This window comes from Lytechinus variegatus, chromosome 3, assembly GCF_018143015.1.
Source record: "Lytechinus variegatus isolate NC3 chromosome 3, Lvar_3.0, whole genome shotgun sequence".
Lineage (NCBI taxonomy): Eukaryota > Metazoa > Echinodermata > Echinoidea > Temnopleuroida > Toxopneustidae > Lytechinus > Lytechinus variegatus.
Genome location: NC_054742.1, coordinates 45,773,509 through 45,791,819, shown reverse-complemented (window position 1 = coordinate 45,791,819; position 18,311 = coordinate 45,773,509). Strand labels below are relative to the sequence as shown.

Below are 18,311 nucleotides of genomic sequence, written 5' to 3'. Positions count from 1 at the left end.
CTGTGCTCAGAACACAAAGATGCCACGATCAAACTTTGAAATCAGCATTGGCACTTCAAAGAGGCAAGTATTGTACCTACCCAGTAATGTGTATTTCATCTTACCAGTAGTTATTAGGTATTACTGTAAATGAGTAGGTATTACTGTACATGCAAGAAATGTAGTGAATTTTCCCTTCTTTCTGACTGGATGCCTATAAACTCTACATGTCCGATGGGGCAAATGAGGCCACCTGGATTAATACATGTACCTAATCAAAAGTCTATGGTTACATCTGTTAAAACTTTAAAAAGCAATGTACACATCACCACACTGATTGTATATAATGTATGTGTCCACTACCAACAAAACATGTAGATACGCAATTAATATATCTGCGAGAGTAGAAAGCATAATCTGACATTTTTTTCCATGAAATTGGATGGGATCAATAAATCAATCCTAAAATGGGGATATTTGGGTAAATTACTAAATGTCAATAATGTGCTTGTTACTAGTACAGTGATTGTATCACACCAACTGTTCTATTTTCTACTTTAGGCCTACAGAAATATAAAATAGATTTTAATCAGGCAGCCTCATTTGCCCCCATTTTGGTAGGGCAAATAAGGCCACCCGACAAAAATATTTATGGCTCATTCATTTGCAAATTAGGCTTATTACTCTTTACATTTTCTAATGGATAATGTTTGTCTTCTCTAGATCTAGTAATAGACAACTAATCATGTTTCTACTGCTTCAGATTAAAAAGATATAATTTGAATTATAAAAAGAAGGCCTTATTTTCCCCACTCTCCCCGACATGTGTATACATGTATATGTCTAAACAATGGATTTTAATCATAATTGAACATGGCAATGTTCCATGTCTCTTGATTCTGCTGTATGGAAGTTTTTATTTTTATTTCCCTATAAATGCAGGAAGTCATACTAAAAATAGCAGGAGAGCATATATGCATGTAGTAATAATACCAGGCATTTGTTATTTTGTTTCATGGAAGATTAAGAATTTCAGATACTATATTTTCAACAACTATATTGTTGGCATTTTAAAAGATGAATGAAATTGCGGTAAACACAAATTTTGTAAGAAAGTCTGAAAAAATTGAAGTTGATTGTCACCAGAATAGAAATTCTGTGTGTTTTTTTTCTAGGGAGCCATTTTGAAAATTTTTTGAGAGCCTGTTTTCATTTTACCTGTCATTTTCAGTTTTCCAAAGACATTCTATCTTTTCAGGATTAACCGCACTTTTTTAAAAAGATGAATGAAATTGCGGTTTAAAAAACACAAATTTCATGAGAAAGTCTGTAAAACTGAAGTTGATTGTCACCAGAATAGAAATTCTGTGTTTTTTTTCTAGGGAGCCATTTTGAAAAAAATTGAGAGCCTGTTTTCATTTTACCAGTCATTTTCAGTTTTTCAGGATTCAGCGCACTTTTTGCATTGCAGTTTGTCCTTCATGTACTTGTTTATAAATTCATTTAACATTTAACATAAATTTGCTATGTAATTTTTGTTTATTTGATTTATTGCTAACTGTTCATTTTTAACGTCTCTTCTACCTGTATAAATTAATTCATGATCATGTACCAATGTATATTAAGGGGGCACTTCAGATTCACAATCTTAAACGAGAAGATTTGCGTTCAAGTAGAGATATTGATCAGGTAACCTGGAGCAGGGCTGGCGAACGTTCTTTTACAGTATTTAGCAAGAGAATGGAACAAGCTTCCCATTACTCTAGATTCAAAACTTCTCTTAATAGATTAAAGAAACGGTTGAAAACTTACTTGTATTCAGTATAGATGTAGCCTTTAAATGTTGTCGATTGATATACAGTGTAAATGCTATGATATACTGTAATAATAATAATCTGCTTTTATATACATGTAGGACTTAATATATTAGAACAAAGTGTATAAGCGATATTACAGATAACGCTATACTATGTATAGCATTCCTTAATGCCTTATTATAATCATAATTGTTATTGTTAATATCTCACGTAACTGAAGTGTTTGACAGCCATATTAATTTGATAAAATTTGAAAAGAATCGGCAGCAAATTTTCAAGACCATACTAAATGATTCTAAAGAAAGGAAAGGAAATCATACTGTACATGATACTTTATTTGGAGGGAACACTCATGAAATGTTTTGATATGGTAACCATATACAATATTTAACAAATTTTGTGAATTTGTATATAGGCTTGTAATTATACGAATGAAATTGCCTATATTCTCAGCATTATGTAGACACCAAATCACAGAATACCACTGATCCAAACTGGAGTTATGATGATATTGCCAAGCGAGAAAGGACTAAGATATTGGAATCTATTTTGGGGCAGGGCAGATCAACAAAGAAGTAATACCATTAATTACTCTTATAAATGGAATTATTGTTTTTAATTACATCCATAATAGTTACCATGGTAACACACTCAACATGTATACTATAGGACATTTATACTGCACAGCTTAATGTGTATATGTTATGTGAACATTATTACACCATTTCTCATTTCTTCATGAAAAATGATTAATGAAATGAGACATCTACAGACCTTACAGGTGATCAATCCCTCTATATATTGGAATAAACACTTGATGTGGAAATCAAAACATAAAACACTTTAAACATGTACCTGTATGAACACCCAAGAGGAAATATAAGGCCATTTCATTCCCCATGTGTGGATAAGTCCTTCCAGTTGGGTCTATTATTTTGTGACATACCAGAACTACAAATAAATGTGTCTCATTTAAACTAGGCAAATATCTTCCAACTATTACTTAAGCAAAAACTAATTAAACATGTATTAGAACATCAGACCTGACAATCTATTGCCAACATTGATATACGAATGTGATGTCCATTATCAAACTTTAAAAAACAAAACATGAATTACTATCAGGCAAAAATTATAATTTTAAACACTTTTTTTTTCTTTCCTGCTTTCTTTTTTTATTTTATTTTTTTTGTGGGGGGGGGGGGGTCGCCCTGAGCCCCCATGTACTTTTTTCTGATTACTCTATGGTAAAAGACCTTCCTTACACTGACACATTAAATTGAGCCACATCTGAACTGATCTTTATTGTGAAATGGAATAGATGATATCTTAGTTACATGGACATCTTGTAATTTCTTACCCAACCTGATGAACTTGTCCAGGGCCAGGTATAAGAGCAATTCTTCATAATCCTATGATGCCACAAGAGTATGATATACTATGATTTTCAGCCAATTTTGCCATGACTTCGACTGAAGGCTTGCAATCCACCAAAACTGCATTAGTATTTGATATTTTGAATGATTATTCTGACCTTCAACTAATGCAGTCCGACCCCTCTTACCCGGACCTTGTGTTTCAAAGTCCGGACACATATCCACTGAGCCATAACACTTCTTAATCATTCTGTTTGTTGATATTATCAGAAAATATGAAAGTTAAGTTTTATCGTAAATGTACATGTATCTCATGGAAACTGGAAAGAGAAACAAGGGGCAACTGTAGCTGGTTACCTGAAAAGTGGTGCTAGAAACACACAGACATCTCTAATATGTACTGGTATGTTGAGAGCATGAAGAATATTATGAATAGTTCCTGATGTCACCATTAAGCCTGGGTACACCTATAAAACAAAGAGAGATTAAGGTTCATTCAAAAAGAAGGAACATGACAGCAAATTTAAATTCACCCTAAACATAGTTTAATTCATGACTTTTTTTCTAAACGTAGAAAAAAAAATAATTAAAGGGACTGAATAAACATCAGAGTAAAAGAAAAATTCTGATGTATTGATGGGAAACCGTAATCACTTTATCTTTTCTTGGTGTATGACAGACAAAACTTGACAACTTTAAACAAAAGAGAAGTCTATGGGACAAACAATTGAGGTTCAATGTACACCTATGCCCAAATACTGCACATAATTGTAGTTCAACATGTAGACTTTCATGTAGATAAATGTGACAACCACTGAAACGATCCTTTAGAGTTCAGAGTCAAGAAAGAGGGGAATATTCTTCATTTTCTTGATAGTTTCCAACTAAAAACAATTTCAAGGAAATCAGGAAAATAAATGGGCATTTCATGGATGTCAAGATTGGAAGTGTGAAATCTCTGCATCTTTAAGGGATTTTTTATTTTTTTATTTTATTTTTTTACTCCTGATGATTAACCCGTACCTACAGTTAATGACTTAGGCATAGTATGTACTTTATCTGTTGCACAGCCTCGTAATGGATGAGGTGAAACATGTTATGTAATTCATAATTTGCAAACTGATATAAAAAGGTTCAACATAATAAGGCGGGGTGTGTATTGAAACTTGCCCAGCAATAAGGTGACCTTGAACTCTTTTTTTTTTACTCCTGATGATTAACCTGAACCTACAGTTAAAGGGATGGTCCAGGCTGAAAATATTTATATCTTAATACATAGAGTAGAATTCACTGAGCAAAATGCCAAAAATTTCATCAAAATCGGATAACAAATTAAAAAGTTATTGAAGTTTAAAGTTTGGCAATATTTCGTGAAAACAGTCGTCATGAATATTCATTACCATAGGTGGGCTGATTATGTCACATCTCCACTTTCTGTTTTCTTATGTTATTACATAAAATCAGAATTTTTTCATTATTTCATACTTGTGTGAATAATATGTCTCCCTAATGCACTAAATCAGTTGTCAATCCAATTTTTCTAGTTCTAGGAGGAAAAAAATTTGAATAAACTTTATTTCATATAATAAAATACAAAAGAACAAGTGGAGATGAGACATCATCAGCCCACCTAATGAATATTCATGACAACTGTTTTCACAAAATATTGCTAAACTTTAAAATTCAATAACTTTGTTATTTGTTATCCGATTTTGATGAAATTTTTGGCATTTTGCTCAGTGAACTCTACTCTATTCATTAGGCTACAAATACTCTCAGCCAGGACCATCCCTTTAATGACTTACGAATAGTATGTACATGTACATTATCTATCGCACAGCCTTGTAATGGATGAGGTGAAATATGTTATGTAATTTATAATTTGCAAACTGATATTAAAAGACCTTCAACATAATAGGACTGTGTGTTTTGAACTTGCCCAGCAATAAGGTGACCTTGATAAAATCTGTTTTAGCTCTCCAGTTATGAGCACATCTGGCACTCGATTACTACTATCTTCAGAAGATAACCATAAAAATTTCCCCCACTCTTAAAGCAGGAAAAAAGTTTCAAATTTGTGGATAAATTGAACCAGATATTAGATGGCTGTCTGGTACTCTTTTCTCCAAGCAAAATTGCCTCAAACCTGTACTATAAGTAGGGCTAAATGGCAAAGTAGCCCCACCCTTTAGTCTGGGGTTAAGCTTAGTCTACTTTCTGCTCTCAAAAGATTAATACCTTCTATGCTGACCCCACCAATAGTACGAGACTCTCTGGCCCTACAAAATTACAGGGTTAGCCGTGCAATTCCGGTGTCAATAGAAAATCTGGGGCAAAGAGTCATCACGAGGACAGGGAACTTGAACAAGCCAAGGTTAGTGTTCCATGAATGCTATAGGCACAACAGAGGCACAACACACTCTCTTGTCCAATCAAATGTAAGCACTCGTGAACCACTAGTGCGGAGTTACTGAATGCAGGTATGTGAGAACAGCTAGCATTTTCTAAGCCATGGTTAGGTAGAAAACTTGGCCAATAGTGAATACTAATTTTGAATATTCTTTTTAAGTTTCTAGTGTGAGACACAGCCTACGCAATGTAGGATTGGGCCAACAATGTTAGAGCACCCCTACTGACAAAGGATAATCCTCCATGGCCAGGTCTCTACTGTAATGATAAATACTTACTGTGCCCCCAACAATCCTTCCAAGAGGAGACCATGCTCTTTCATCAAACCAGTTCAAGAAGTTATAGAAGCCATGGGTTACCAAATAATGTGTTGAGCGGTAATTGAACCTAAGTAAAGACAAAAGCAATACATGTACTAGCGGTGAATGACCCAATGAAATTACTTTACAGGGTGGCTGCTCACCAGACATTCCCAGACAACTCACACAGGAGTGACCAACCCAACCCCATCCAGCCCTAGAATAACAGGCCTACATAAACTGTACTATGACCTTCAAATGTTTAAATGGTCGCAGGTCATAAGGTGGTCCAATTTTGCGAACAGGGTAAAAAAAAATTGTCAAAAAAGTTTTTTTTTATATGTTATAATACCATTCTTCAAATAATGAAGGAGGATTTTATTCTAGAATAATTTTTTTTTCTTAAAATGACTAATTTATACCTAATTAATACATTGACGTCAATGTAAATTTGAATTTTCAAATGTGTTTTCCTCAAATTGGACCTACTGCACATAAAAATAGTGTAAAAATAAATGCTACATCGGAATTTGGATCATATTTTGACACAATAGAATATATTATGACATAATACGGCACATGTTTCAGTTGTTATTTACCTTTAAGTTAGTATTCTTTACATAATTTACCTGCATGCCTTTATCTTTATCCATCTTAAATCGCGCGGTTTGCGTGCTGTCGCCATGCGGAAGACAAAGAAATCAAGATGGTGACGTAAACACGGCCGTAAGCTCTTCCCATCTTTTCATAACACTTTTCTTGGTTTTTTAATGAATTCTTGTTTAAAAATGAAATCAATATCGTATTCATAGAAATGTCGGAAATGAAGTTGTACCTAATGTTGTAAGTTAGAGCAATTACGGGATCGGAGTTCGGTTCGGAAGTTTTGCTCCTAAAATCGGAATCGGTTCGGATATCGGATCGGAAGATATTCAAAAACAAAAAAATATATTAAAATTTGTATGTGGCCGGCACGTGGACAAATGCGGCACGCTACACTGATGGCAGAATTTGTTTTGATCTCCGACAAAAGCGGAGGAAGATGATGAGTTGTTTTGATCTCCGACATAATCGGAGGAAGGAAAATAAGATAATGACGTTCCAGCGCGCGACACTACCGCCGATCAACTATAGGCCTCTTCTCTACAACATCGTGGTGATGGCGGAGTCCGTCGTGAACTTTTAGAGGCCGCATTACTTACCGAAAAAGACGCACTATTATCCAAAGTTGTTTACGGTGATATTCACCTTTTCTACAATATCGTAGTGATGGCGGAGGTAATCGTAAACTCTTAGAGGTCGCATGACCTCCCGAAAAAGACGCATTATTATCCAAAGTTGTTTACCATGATATTCACCTTCTCTACAACATCGTGGTGATGGCGGCGTCCGTCGTGAACTTTTAGAGGTCGCATTACTTACCGAAAAGGACGCACTACTATCCAAAGTTGTTTACCATGATATTCACCTTCTCTACAACATCGTAGTGATGGCGGAGGTAATCGTAAACTCTTAAAGGTCGCATGACCTCCCGAAAAGGACGCATTATTATCCAGAGTTGTTTACCATGATATTCACCTTCTCTACAACATCGTAGTGATGGCGGAGGTAATCGTAATCTCATAAAGGTCGCATGACCTCCCGAAAAAGACGCATTATTGTCCAGAATTGTTTACCATGATATTCACCTTCTCTACAACATCGTAGTGATGGCGGAGGTAATCGTAAACTCTTAAAGGTCGCTTGACCTCCCGAAAAAGACGCATTATTATCCAGAGTTGTTTACCATGATATTCACCTTCTCTACAACATCGTAGTGATAGCGGAGGTAATCGTAAACTCTTAGAGGACGTATAGTCAGATAGTCGTAAATATTACCGCGCATGTCAGCGTGTTCAACTAAATCTTATTTGCCTCCGCTTAAGATCAAAACATATCGTCTTTTCGTTGTTTTTCTTCCTCCATTTTTGTCGGAGATCAAAACAAATTATCACCAATTATCATTATCATCGTTTTGTTCTTCCCCGATTATGTCGGAGATCAAAACAAATCATAATCTTCTTCTCCACCTGCCTTTCCGCTAATATCGGAGATAAAAACAAATCATAATTTTCTTCCCCTTTATCTTCTTTTCCTTCCACCGCTTTTGTCTGAGATCAAAACAAATCACCAGCGGATTTTGACGGCAAACATGTCGCCACGTGTTTTTTTTTTTGTCTTGTTATGTTTTGGTTTTTCCGATCCGATTTTTTCCCCAATGGTCAAAAATCGGAGTTCGGAAAATGTAGAAAAAAGGGGAAAATCGGATCAGATCGGGAATTGGAATAAAAATCGGTTACAGCATTAGTTGTAGCCCATGGCATGCACATGATTTAGGGCTAGATCGTTAATAGAAAGTAGAAATCTCAGGGGGGGGGGCGAAAGTTTCAGGTTTTGGGGCCGTACATGCAGCCGTATGGGTAGACTGAACAGTTAGGGGCCCGTGGGCTACAGACAACGTATAGTGGACTAGCGTTTTATAGATCACGATTTAAAACTGTTTTTTTGAGCGAAATTTCTAGTTTCATTATCAGGGAAATATAAATAACTTAAGTAATTGCATACCTTGGACCAGAGTTCTTGAAAAAAAATCCACTGGATGATTGAGAAATCTGTCATCTAAGACATTTTCTCCTGACCTGATGGTTTTTCTTAGTCTTGAGGACGCAATGATGATGATTTTTTTTTAGATGTCATATATACTTCATCATTGACGTCTTGACACTCTCTCCATAGACTCTTCAGCGAACGACCAAAACAAAGATGGATTCCCCAAAAAATCCATCTTTTTAAACCGAAATCAAGAAAATTCATTTACTTTTATTAATTCTTACACCTTCCTACGCCTAATGCGTAGGAAGGTTTTAAATATTACTTTCAAAAATGTAAAAAAATGAAGATTTCTTACCTAACTGATGCCGCGTAGACCCCTCGTTCCACATGTAAACAACGGAAATACAATAGCGTCGACCCTTGAACCGCTTATGTATGACGTATTCCGGAAAGCAATGCCGGCTTAACGAACAATTTAGAGATAAAAAATCTTATTTAACAAATATCAAAATTTATTTTGTGATCATAAATAATTCATATTAATATATATAAATTATTTATGATCACAAAATAAATTTTAATATTTGTTAAATAAGATTTTTATCTCTAAATTGTTCGTTAAGCCGGCATTGCTTTCCGGAAGTACGTCATACATAAGCGGTTCAAGGGTCGACGCTATTGTATTTCCGTTGTTTACATGTGGAACGAGGGGTCTACGCGGCATCAGTTAGGTAAGAAATCTTCATTTTTTTACATTTTTGAAAGTAATATTTAAAACCTTCCTACGCATTAGGCGTGGGAAGGTGTAAGAATTAATAAAAGTAAATGAATTTTCTTGATTTCGGTTTAAAAAGATGGATTTTTTGGGGGAATCCATCTTTGTTTTGGTCGTTCGCTGAAGAGTCTATGGAGAGAGTGTCAAGACGTCAATGATGAAGTATATATGACATCTAAAAAAAAATCATCATCATTGCGTCCTCAAGACTAGGTATTCCTTGCAAGTTGCCATCTTGAATGACGTCATTATCGTTAATGTCTCGATATATCGTTTGTCTTCGTGTAGTGTATTGTATCGTATTATTGTATTCGTATACTGCCTTGTAGGTGTGCTGGTGGAATGCAATATCGATATCACATTCGTAAATTGTTGACGCCCTCTCCGTTCGTTTGTAAATATTTCATAGTTTGGCTGCCATTTGGATCGATTTCGCTGTGCTTTTCCCAACTAAACATCGGTAAAGTATAATTTTCATGCATTTTCATCTATATCGTTTAAACTACTCTTATGTTAAATAGTTCTATATTTTTAATTTGTAGTTTATATATCCTTAGAGTGTAACCTCGATGTGTTATATAGCCCCAAACTTTGGACTCTGGATTGACAAAAGTGCTGGTGTTATAACAAATGGGAGCCCACACGGACACTTTACCGTCGGTGAATGGGGATTACAGTAAAATGTCAGAAATTGTTGAATAAATCCCCAGAAACGACGGTTATTCCTGTCTACTGTATCCGTATGGGAAGCAATTCCAGGCTCCATGGGGAGTAAGCCTACGTATAGTAGGCCTAGACTGATTTTTACTCTCCAGGAGCCTCCAGACATGCCAGAGTAGCCAGGCGGCTTCAGTTCAATCTTGGACTAAAAATCATTTACTGACGCAGGCTTACTCTGCCAAAGACAAAAAGACACAGCCACAGGGGCCTTGTTGGCTGACTTTTCAATCTTAGTCACCCAATTATGATCCAATCATGCAAGCAATGAATCGGCCCCTGCCCTGGCCTGGACTCTGGTATGGAGCTATGTGCCTGTGCTGTGATAGCTTACCATGGATCAAACTCGTGGATGATGCTTTCGAAGCGGATAACAGCAAACAGACGTGAAGAAAAAGCTGCTAAACAGGCAAGAAAGAGAATAACGACAGCAAGCAGACCCTTCACAGCTCCCACATGAATGGGTGGTTTAGCCTTCGCCGACTGTTGACGAGAAGGACCAATTTGTTGGCCTCTGATCGCATACATCGCATCTGAATTTTTTGCTCTTCCTCCTGGGAACATGATTGCCGATTCCTCAGATGCATTTTCATCCCCAGCTGTCGCATCGTACTGACCTTGTTGCCCAGCAGACGCCATGTTCCTAATTTTGTAGGCCTACTGAAATTGCGGGATGGAGATCGCATGCATGAGCAACGCAGTTACAGGTCACGTACGAGCGCTCAGCTCAGGGTCGATCGCCAGCTAGCGCGCACCGACCCCGGAGCTTCGGCCGGGAGGTTTAGCGAGATACTGTGCTGCCAGACACCAACCACGCTCATACACGTTACAGGCTCACATGGACACTCAATTTCGAAAACCACCCGAGTTCGTGAATATTTCTGTTTGAACGTTGGGCGCGGGGTCGGGGGATGGGAAATTGAATAAAGGGGGGGGGGGGGGGGGGGTGGGGAGGGGTCGCTGGCCCCAAAGTTCCATGATTCTCCCAAACCCCAAATAGAAGAAATGTAACGAAAAATAGAAGTTATATTCATAATCTATCGAAAATTAAGAGTAAACATTTTCGCTCGATCACACTCGATTTTTTTTTCAGTTTTAGAAACAGTGGCTTAATTTTTCCGCTCTTTTTTTTATTTTTTAGTTTGTTCAAAAATCTAGACGCGTCTTGCCCCCAAACATGTCCATCTCGGGTTGGAGGATGGGTGATACATCTCCCCAATATGTGGATGGCCTGTGTAATCACCCCCAATAATTTGAGGTCGAACTTTATATTCATTATAGTAATTATAATCATTATTATTATTATTATTATTATTACTACTACTCAGGGTTGTAATAAAAAACGTTTTTTTAAAAAAAAAAACAAATAAAACGTTTTAAATCGTTTTAAACCGTTTTTTCCCAACGAACGTTGAAATTTTCTGTAAATCAATCAAACTATACACTTAATACAGCACAATTCAAGCTCTTGATGTTTTAAACACATTTTTGGAGTAAGTAAGATATAACTTCACTTTTTGTTACTGAATTTCCAATAAAAAGTTTATATTTTCCCCAAAATTATTTAGTCATTGAAATTTAATGCAAAAAAGTAAGTTGACATTTTATAAGTTTATTCCTCATACATGTACATACATACATACTTTTGAGTCTTGTCAATCTAAGGGGTGAGAAGAATTTGAACAAGGTAAGAATATAGTAATCTATATATATAGACTATGGGCTTTCAAAGCTTAATTTCATTTAATCATTATGCTTTAATAAGCAATTATAACAATTTTAGTGCATGAAATATAAGTTTGGGTATAAATCTATAAACATACACTGTTAGAAAAAATAAAAGAAATTCCTGCAGCAGAGTCTCGAGAACACCTGTAACTCCTGTAATCTTACCGAATTGCGTATAATCTTACAGGAAATTGGTATTTGATGTATGGAATCTTACAAATTTCCTTGAATAAAACACCCTTTTCCCCTTTTTAAACAGACCTGTTCTGTTAAATTGCAGAAAAATTCTTGTTTTATGAATTTACAGAATGATTCTGTTATTGCTTTTTACAAAATCTTCTGTTTATTTTCTGTAAAATCACGGGTTTTTTACCAATTTCCTGTAAGATTACGCAATTCGGTAAGATTACAGGTGTTCTCGAGACTCTGCTGCAGGAACTTCTTTTATTTTTTCTAACAGTGTAGCCCTTGAGCTGTTTTTTAAAATATTTCTTTAATTGAGGAATTCTGATCAAAATGTTTTAACTTTTTAAAAATATTTCTTATGTACAGTTTTGGGGTTAGTTTCGTTTTTTAATGGAAATTATGGGTAATAATTTTCCAATCACGTACAGATATTGATACAGATACAAATGTTGGCGAAAAATGTTATTGAGCAATTTGGGTCTGACATGCACTTATGTAATATACCCATGCACACATCCCCAAATAGTCTTGAACAACATGGCGTGGCCCTGTCCTGCTTATGGATTTATCATATAATTTTTTAGGGGGCCATTATGGTCCCCTGGGATTGTTAAGGTTGAGGGTCAAGTCCACCCCTGTAAAATGTTGATTTCAATCAGTAGAGAGATTTAAACAAGCATAATGCTGAAGATTTCATCAAAATCAGATATAAAATAAGTTATGACATTTTAAAGTGTCGCTATTTTTTTTAACAAGACAGTAATAACATCTCAGTGATATGCAAATGAGAGGGTTGATGATGTCCCTCACTATTTCTTTTGTTTTTTATTGTTTAAACAATAAAATATAATTTTTACAGATTGCATAATAATGACCTACTTGACTGAACCAAAAACGTTAAAACAATGGTAGTTCCACATGTTCAGGGAGGAATAAAACTTTATTTCACATGACAATGAGTAAATAACATGACAAAGTGATGGAGAATACATGAAAAAGTGATGGAGAAAGGGAGAATATATTAAGGAAAAAAGAGAGAGGAGAAAAAGAATGGTGTTGAGAAATAGATTTAGTTAGAAGAAAATATATCACAAGAAGAAATAAAAGTATAAAAAATATTCATCCAAAATCTTATCCAGGACCATGGATATTTATAACACACAAGTCTTAGTCTATGGGGCGTTTTAAAACACGTTTTTCTTGTAAAAAAACCGGGTGTTTTAAAACCCGTTTTAAAACATGTTTTAAAACACACCGTTTAAAACGAGCCAACCCTGCTACTACTACTAATATTATTATCATTATTATTATTATCAATATTGTTATTATTACTATTACTATTATTATTATCATCATCATCATCATTATTATTACTATTATTATTATTGTCATTACTATGATGATTATCATGATGTTAGTGATGGTTATCTTATTTACGCATATTATAGTGTTAATGCTCATTCTTTCGACCTCCATGCTCATCATGAATCATATTTCACTTCTTTTTTTTCGGAAACTGTTACAAACAGATGGATGGAGAAAGAAAAAAAAACCTCCAGGATACCAATAGAAATAATAACATGTTCATGGCTAAATGCTTTTGTTCATGACATTATCTTTTTGAAATGTACTTCTTCCCGCAACCAAGGACCTACTACAATGATGTATGCCGCAAACAAGCGCATGCATGTCTCCTTCATTTCACCACCATTTAAAAACATCACTATTAATGTTAGTTTTCCTTATTCAAGTTGAATTAAAATTTAAAAGATTTTATAAAAGAGGTAAAACCATGGAAACCGATAAGAGTCCTGAATTTTTTTTCGCCAATTGCGCTCGCATTATTGATATAGTCCTAGTCTTGAAGAAAAAAAGCTAAAACAGCTTACATTTGGAAAATAACTGAAAGAATAAAAAAGAATGAGAATTAACGTTTTAAAAAGTGTATAAAGGGGATTTAACCATAAAAAATAACTAACGGATAAGAGTCCTCAAAATGACTCAAAATGAGTCATTTTGACTCATTTTTTTTTTAATTTTCAGCTCGCGTTTCGCGCTTGCATTATTGATGTAGAAATAAAGTTGTCGATCATACTTGAAACTTTGGTCTTGTAAGGACTGTCATTCCCCCACTGGCATGCAGATATGGGGTAGGGAGGCCATGGACCCACAAAAAGTTATATGAAAAAGAAAGGAGAAAGGAAAGAAATGAAAGTAAAAAGGGTAAAATGAGATACATATTTTTGAATATGTCAAAATCGAAAACAAAATTAGATTTTGTATTAAAATTGTCATTTTTTTGCTCCCTCGCTTCGTTTTCTCGTAGCTTTCTTGAAGGGATGCTCCGGGTGAATATATTAATTTCTAAATAAATAGAGTAAAATTCACATAGCATAATGCTGAAAATTTGATCAAAATCGGAATAACGAAGTTATTGAATTATTAAAGGTCAAGTCCACCTCATAAAAATGTTGATTTGAATCAATAGAGAAAAATCAGACAAGCAGAATGCTGACTCGAAAATTTCATCAAAATCGGATGTAAAATAAGAAAGTTATGACATTTCAAAGTTTCGCTTATTTTTCACAAAATAGTTATATAAACGAGTCAGTTACATCCAAATGAGAGAGTCGATGATGTCACTCACTCACTATTTCTTTTGTTTGTTATTGTTTGAATTTTACAATATTTCAATTTTTACGAATTTGACAATTAGGACCTCCTTGCCTGAAGCACAAAATGTTAAGATAATGGAATTCCACGTGTTCAGGGAGGAATGAAACTTCATTTCACATGACAATGACGAGAAAATAAAAATATTTCATAATTCAAAAAATAAAACACAAAAGAAATAGTGAGTGAGTGATGTCATCAGTTCCCTCATTTGCATACCGACCGAGATGTCATATAACTGTTTTGTGAAATGAAGCGAAACCTTAAAATGTCATAAGTTTCTTATTTTACATCCGATTTCGATGAAATTTTCAGCGTTATGCTTGTTTGATTTTTCTCTTTTTATTCAAATCAAGTTTTTGTTGGGGTGGACTTGTCCTTTAAGATTTGCATTAGTGATGTTCAGCAATATATATATATATATATATATATATATATATATTCTTCTTAGTAAAGTGTTTACTTTTATCATCAAATTGTTGAGTATATGCTTATTTAAGGCTCACATAATATATATATATGATATATATTGCTGAACATAAAAATGCCTAAACAGATACCTATTCATGAGCATAAATGTTTAATGTTTCATTTGTGAACTGATGAGCTTAATTTCTTATCATGTGTTTGCATACTGTGACTTAAAGATTGGAAGAAATCATGTAACTGGTGAACACTTTACTAACATGAATATCAGTATGTGGGACTAGAGTGAAATTTCATGATATCTTTGGAAGAGTTTTTAAAGGTGAAGAAATAAAATATCATCAATGGTTTTAACATATTTTGTCAATATCATACAAATAATTAACATACACGAAAATCAAGTAAAAAAAAATATTTGTTCGGGGGTCAAATTCAGGGTCAAAGTAAAGGTCAAGGGTCACGACCTTATAAATCGCTCCAATACATTATTTGATGCATGTTTTGGATTCCTCTCTGAATTTCCTAATAAATGGTACCAGTTTCGTGAAAATTGGTCAACACATTATGACGCAATGGCCATTGAAAGTTGAAGGTCACGCCCACTTTTGTCAAAACAAGGAAAAAAGGGCGGGCCGTAGCGCGAGAACCGATGGACCGATTTGACTAATTTTGTTTTGTTTTGTGCGTGCATTGGGCCATGGTGAATTTTATGTATACCAATTTACAACGAATTCCGAGAGGGTCGGGTGCAAAATTGCACTTTCATTGGGTGAATTGGCATGGAATGACCCATAACCCAAATTTGGTGGGAATCGGTCCAGGGGCCCCAAGATATGACCTTATGAATACACTATCCCCATTGAAGTCAATGTATTATTGGCCTTGTTCCTAATCAGGCGAATAGGCCTAATATATTGACTTCCCACTAAATTTGTGTTATAAGGGTTTTTTAAATGCTCTACCAGAATAGGTATCAAAAATGCTTAAATGCAAACAAAAGTGAAAATTGATGACGTCACACTCCGGTACTCTATTACAGCCAAAAAAATCATAGGCGCAAGCTCATCCAATAATAAGGTAGTATTAGACAACTGCTGAAGTAAGATTTCAGATTCAATATTTTTGTTTTTCCAGTCTTTTCAGTGCCATTCGTTATAACATTGGTGGTGGTGGTGATGTTTTTTTTTACCTTATTGCTAAGAAAGCATGAATGCTTGTAAGCAAGCAACCAGAGGACCGACGGCTTAAGGTCCTCTCCGAAGGACCTGGTACTGAGGATTAATGCCTTACCATAATGCATAATGAAAGGTAATAAACAGATTCCCGAAATGAACATAGCCCTGCATGGGAAGCGTGGGTGTATATAGAGTCATCGCCAAGATGTTTATTGAAATTGGTTTTAATTATATAATGGAGAGATTCGACCTAAATTCCCTTCATTTTGGCGCAAAAACTTCTTTTCTTGCTTGTTAATTTTTTTCTGAACAAAATTGCATTACGAGCGAGTTAAATTTGTATATTTTCCATATTTATAACTGTCATTTTCCGCTATTCTATATAGAATTATCAATACAAGCGCAACGTGCGAGTTCAAATGTTTTGAAATAGGTTTTATCTATATGACTAGCAACCCTCTTCTACCATTATGACTGACGAACCCCTTCTACTATTATACAGCGACCCTCATCTACTATTATGACTGGCGAACCCCTTCTATTATTATGACTAGCGACCCTCATCTACTATTATGACTGGTGACCTTCTTTTACTATTATGACCAGCGAATCTCTTTCCCCAATTATGTCTGGCGACCCTTATGATTAATGTACCCTTTTCCTATTTATGACTAGCGACCCTCATCTTATGACCCGGCCGACCCTAATATTGTTGATTGTGAATAGCGATCCTTATGATCAATTATTATACCATTATGGTCTACTGTGAATTACGACCCTTATCTTGCATTATGAATATCGGACCTTTTGACTCATGGTCCTTATATGACCTTATGACTATAGTGACCCCTTTTCCCGATTATGACCTACGAACTGTCAGGTGTAGGATTTGACACGTTATGACTAGTTGGTATTATGACTTGTGGTCCTTTTAAACGATTGAATCAACTTTTAAAGGCTCGCTAACTACGCTCACCGCCGCAATATCTCCCATAATTACACTTTCTTGACGATTTGGTAATCATCCCGTCGTCCAACTACGGAAAATTTGCTCGCTCGCTCGCATTTTGGATGCTACCTGTAATTCAGTAGCTTACGCCACGACATATCCATTATATAATATAGCATTGGCGGCGGAAGCCACAAAAATTAGGGAAGGTCTACCTGAAGTTTTATGATGGGCACATGTAAAAAAATTGACAAGCAAAAAAAAAAGAAAAGTGGTCGTCAACCTAAATTTTAGGGGGGGGGGGAACAAGAGACACTTTAAGGGGGGTCCACCAGAATTTAGGGGGGACGCAGGAAACAAAAGTGACAAGCAAAAAAAAAGGTTATCAACTAAAAATTTAGGGGGGCCGCCCCCCCACCTCAAATATTTTTGGGGATCTGTTCCCCGTCCCCCCCCCCCCGCTTCCGCCGCCTATGCAATATAGCCATTAAAATCCTTCCCAGTTATATACCCCTGTACATGTAGCCCGTGATCTGATGATTACACACCACTTGAAAAAGGTTTTTGGTCAACATTACTTTATTCCCCGCTCGCTATGCTCACTCGCCGCACTATCCAACAATCACACCTCAAGAAATACGATTTTGGTCATCAAGTCTTCCAAATACTGAAAATTTGCTTGCTCGCATTTGGATATTAACTGTAGTTCAGTAGTTTATAACAGAACAAATCAATTATAAACATTGAAAAAAAAAATCGTGAGATGCCTTCTTACGATGAAAGATGAAAAGAATTATGTGCACGATTATATATACCCCAGTATACATAGCCCTATGGGTGTGAGGGTGTCCCCGATTTTTTTCATTTTCAATATTTTGCTTTCAACCCCCCCCCCTCCTGCTAGAAACGGATTTACGCCAGTGCTTGTAAAATAATGATTCTCAACCATGACGATTTTCTTTACATCTAGAAAATGTTTGTAAAGGTAACTGTTATTTTATCTTTTTTTAAATTTATGAATGTAAGAAATTCCAATATTATTTTCTGGCTTAGCAGGCAATGCGGAGCTCTTGGAGAGCTGGAAACCCCTGGAATATTAGAAATAGTTTCACATCAACTGGAGACAACACACTAAATTGGCTTGCATTTTAGGGTTTTCAAACAATAATTCAACTCTGTTATCTTGTTTCCACAACTACGTTTTAAATCA

The 18,311-nt window shown here is 35.4% G+C and overlaps 1 protein-coding gene across 1 annotated transcript in view; it reads right to left on the bottom strand.

The window, feature by feature from the left end:
- Positions 1 to 10,799, bottom strand: part of LOC121411161 (dolichyl-diphosphooligosaccharide--protein glycosyltransferase subunit STT3B-like) — a 33,691-nt gene extending 22,892 nt beyond the window's left edge. Inside the window, exons 1-3 of the mRNA XM_041603708.1 lie at positions 10,299 to 10,799; positions 5,860 to 5,968; positions 3,530 to 3,639 (exon numbers count right to left, since the gene is read on the bottom strand). Of these exons, the coding sequence (XP_041459642.1) occupies positions 3,530 to 3,639; positions 5,860 to 5,968; positions 10,299 to 10,603 (524 nt within the window). The 5' untranslated portion in view covers positions 10,604 to 10,799. The remainder of the gene's footprint in view (positions 1 to 3,529; positions 3,640 to 5,859; positions 5,969 to 10,298) is intronic.
- Between the last annotated feature and the right edge of the window lie 7,512 nt (positions 10,800 to 18,311).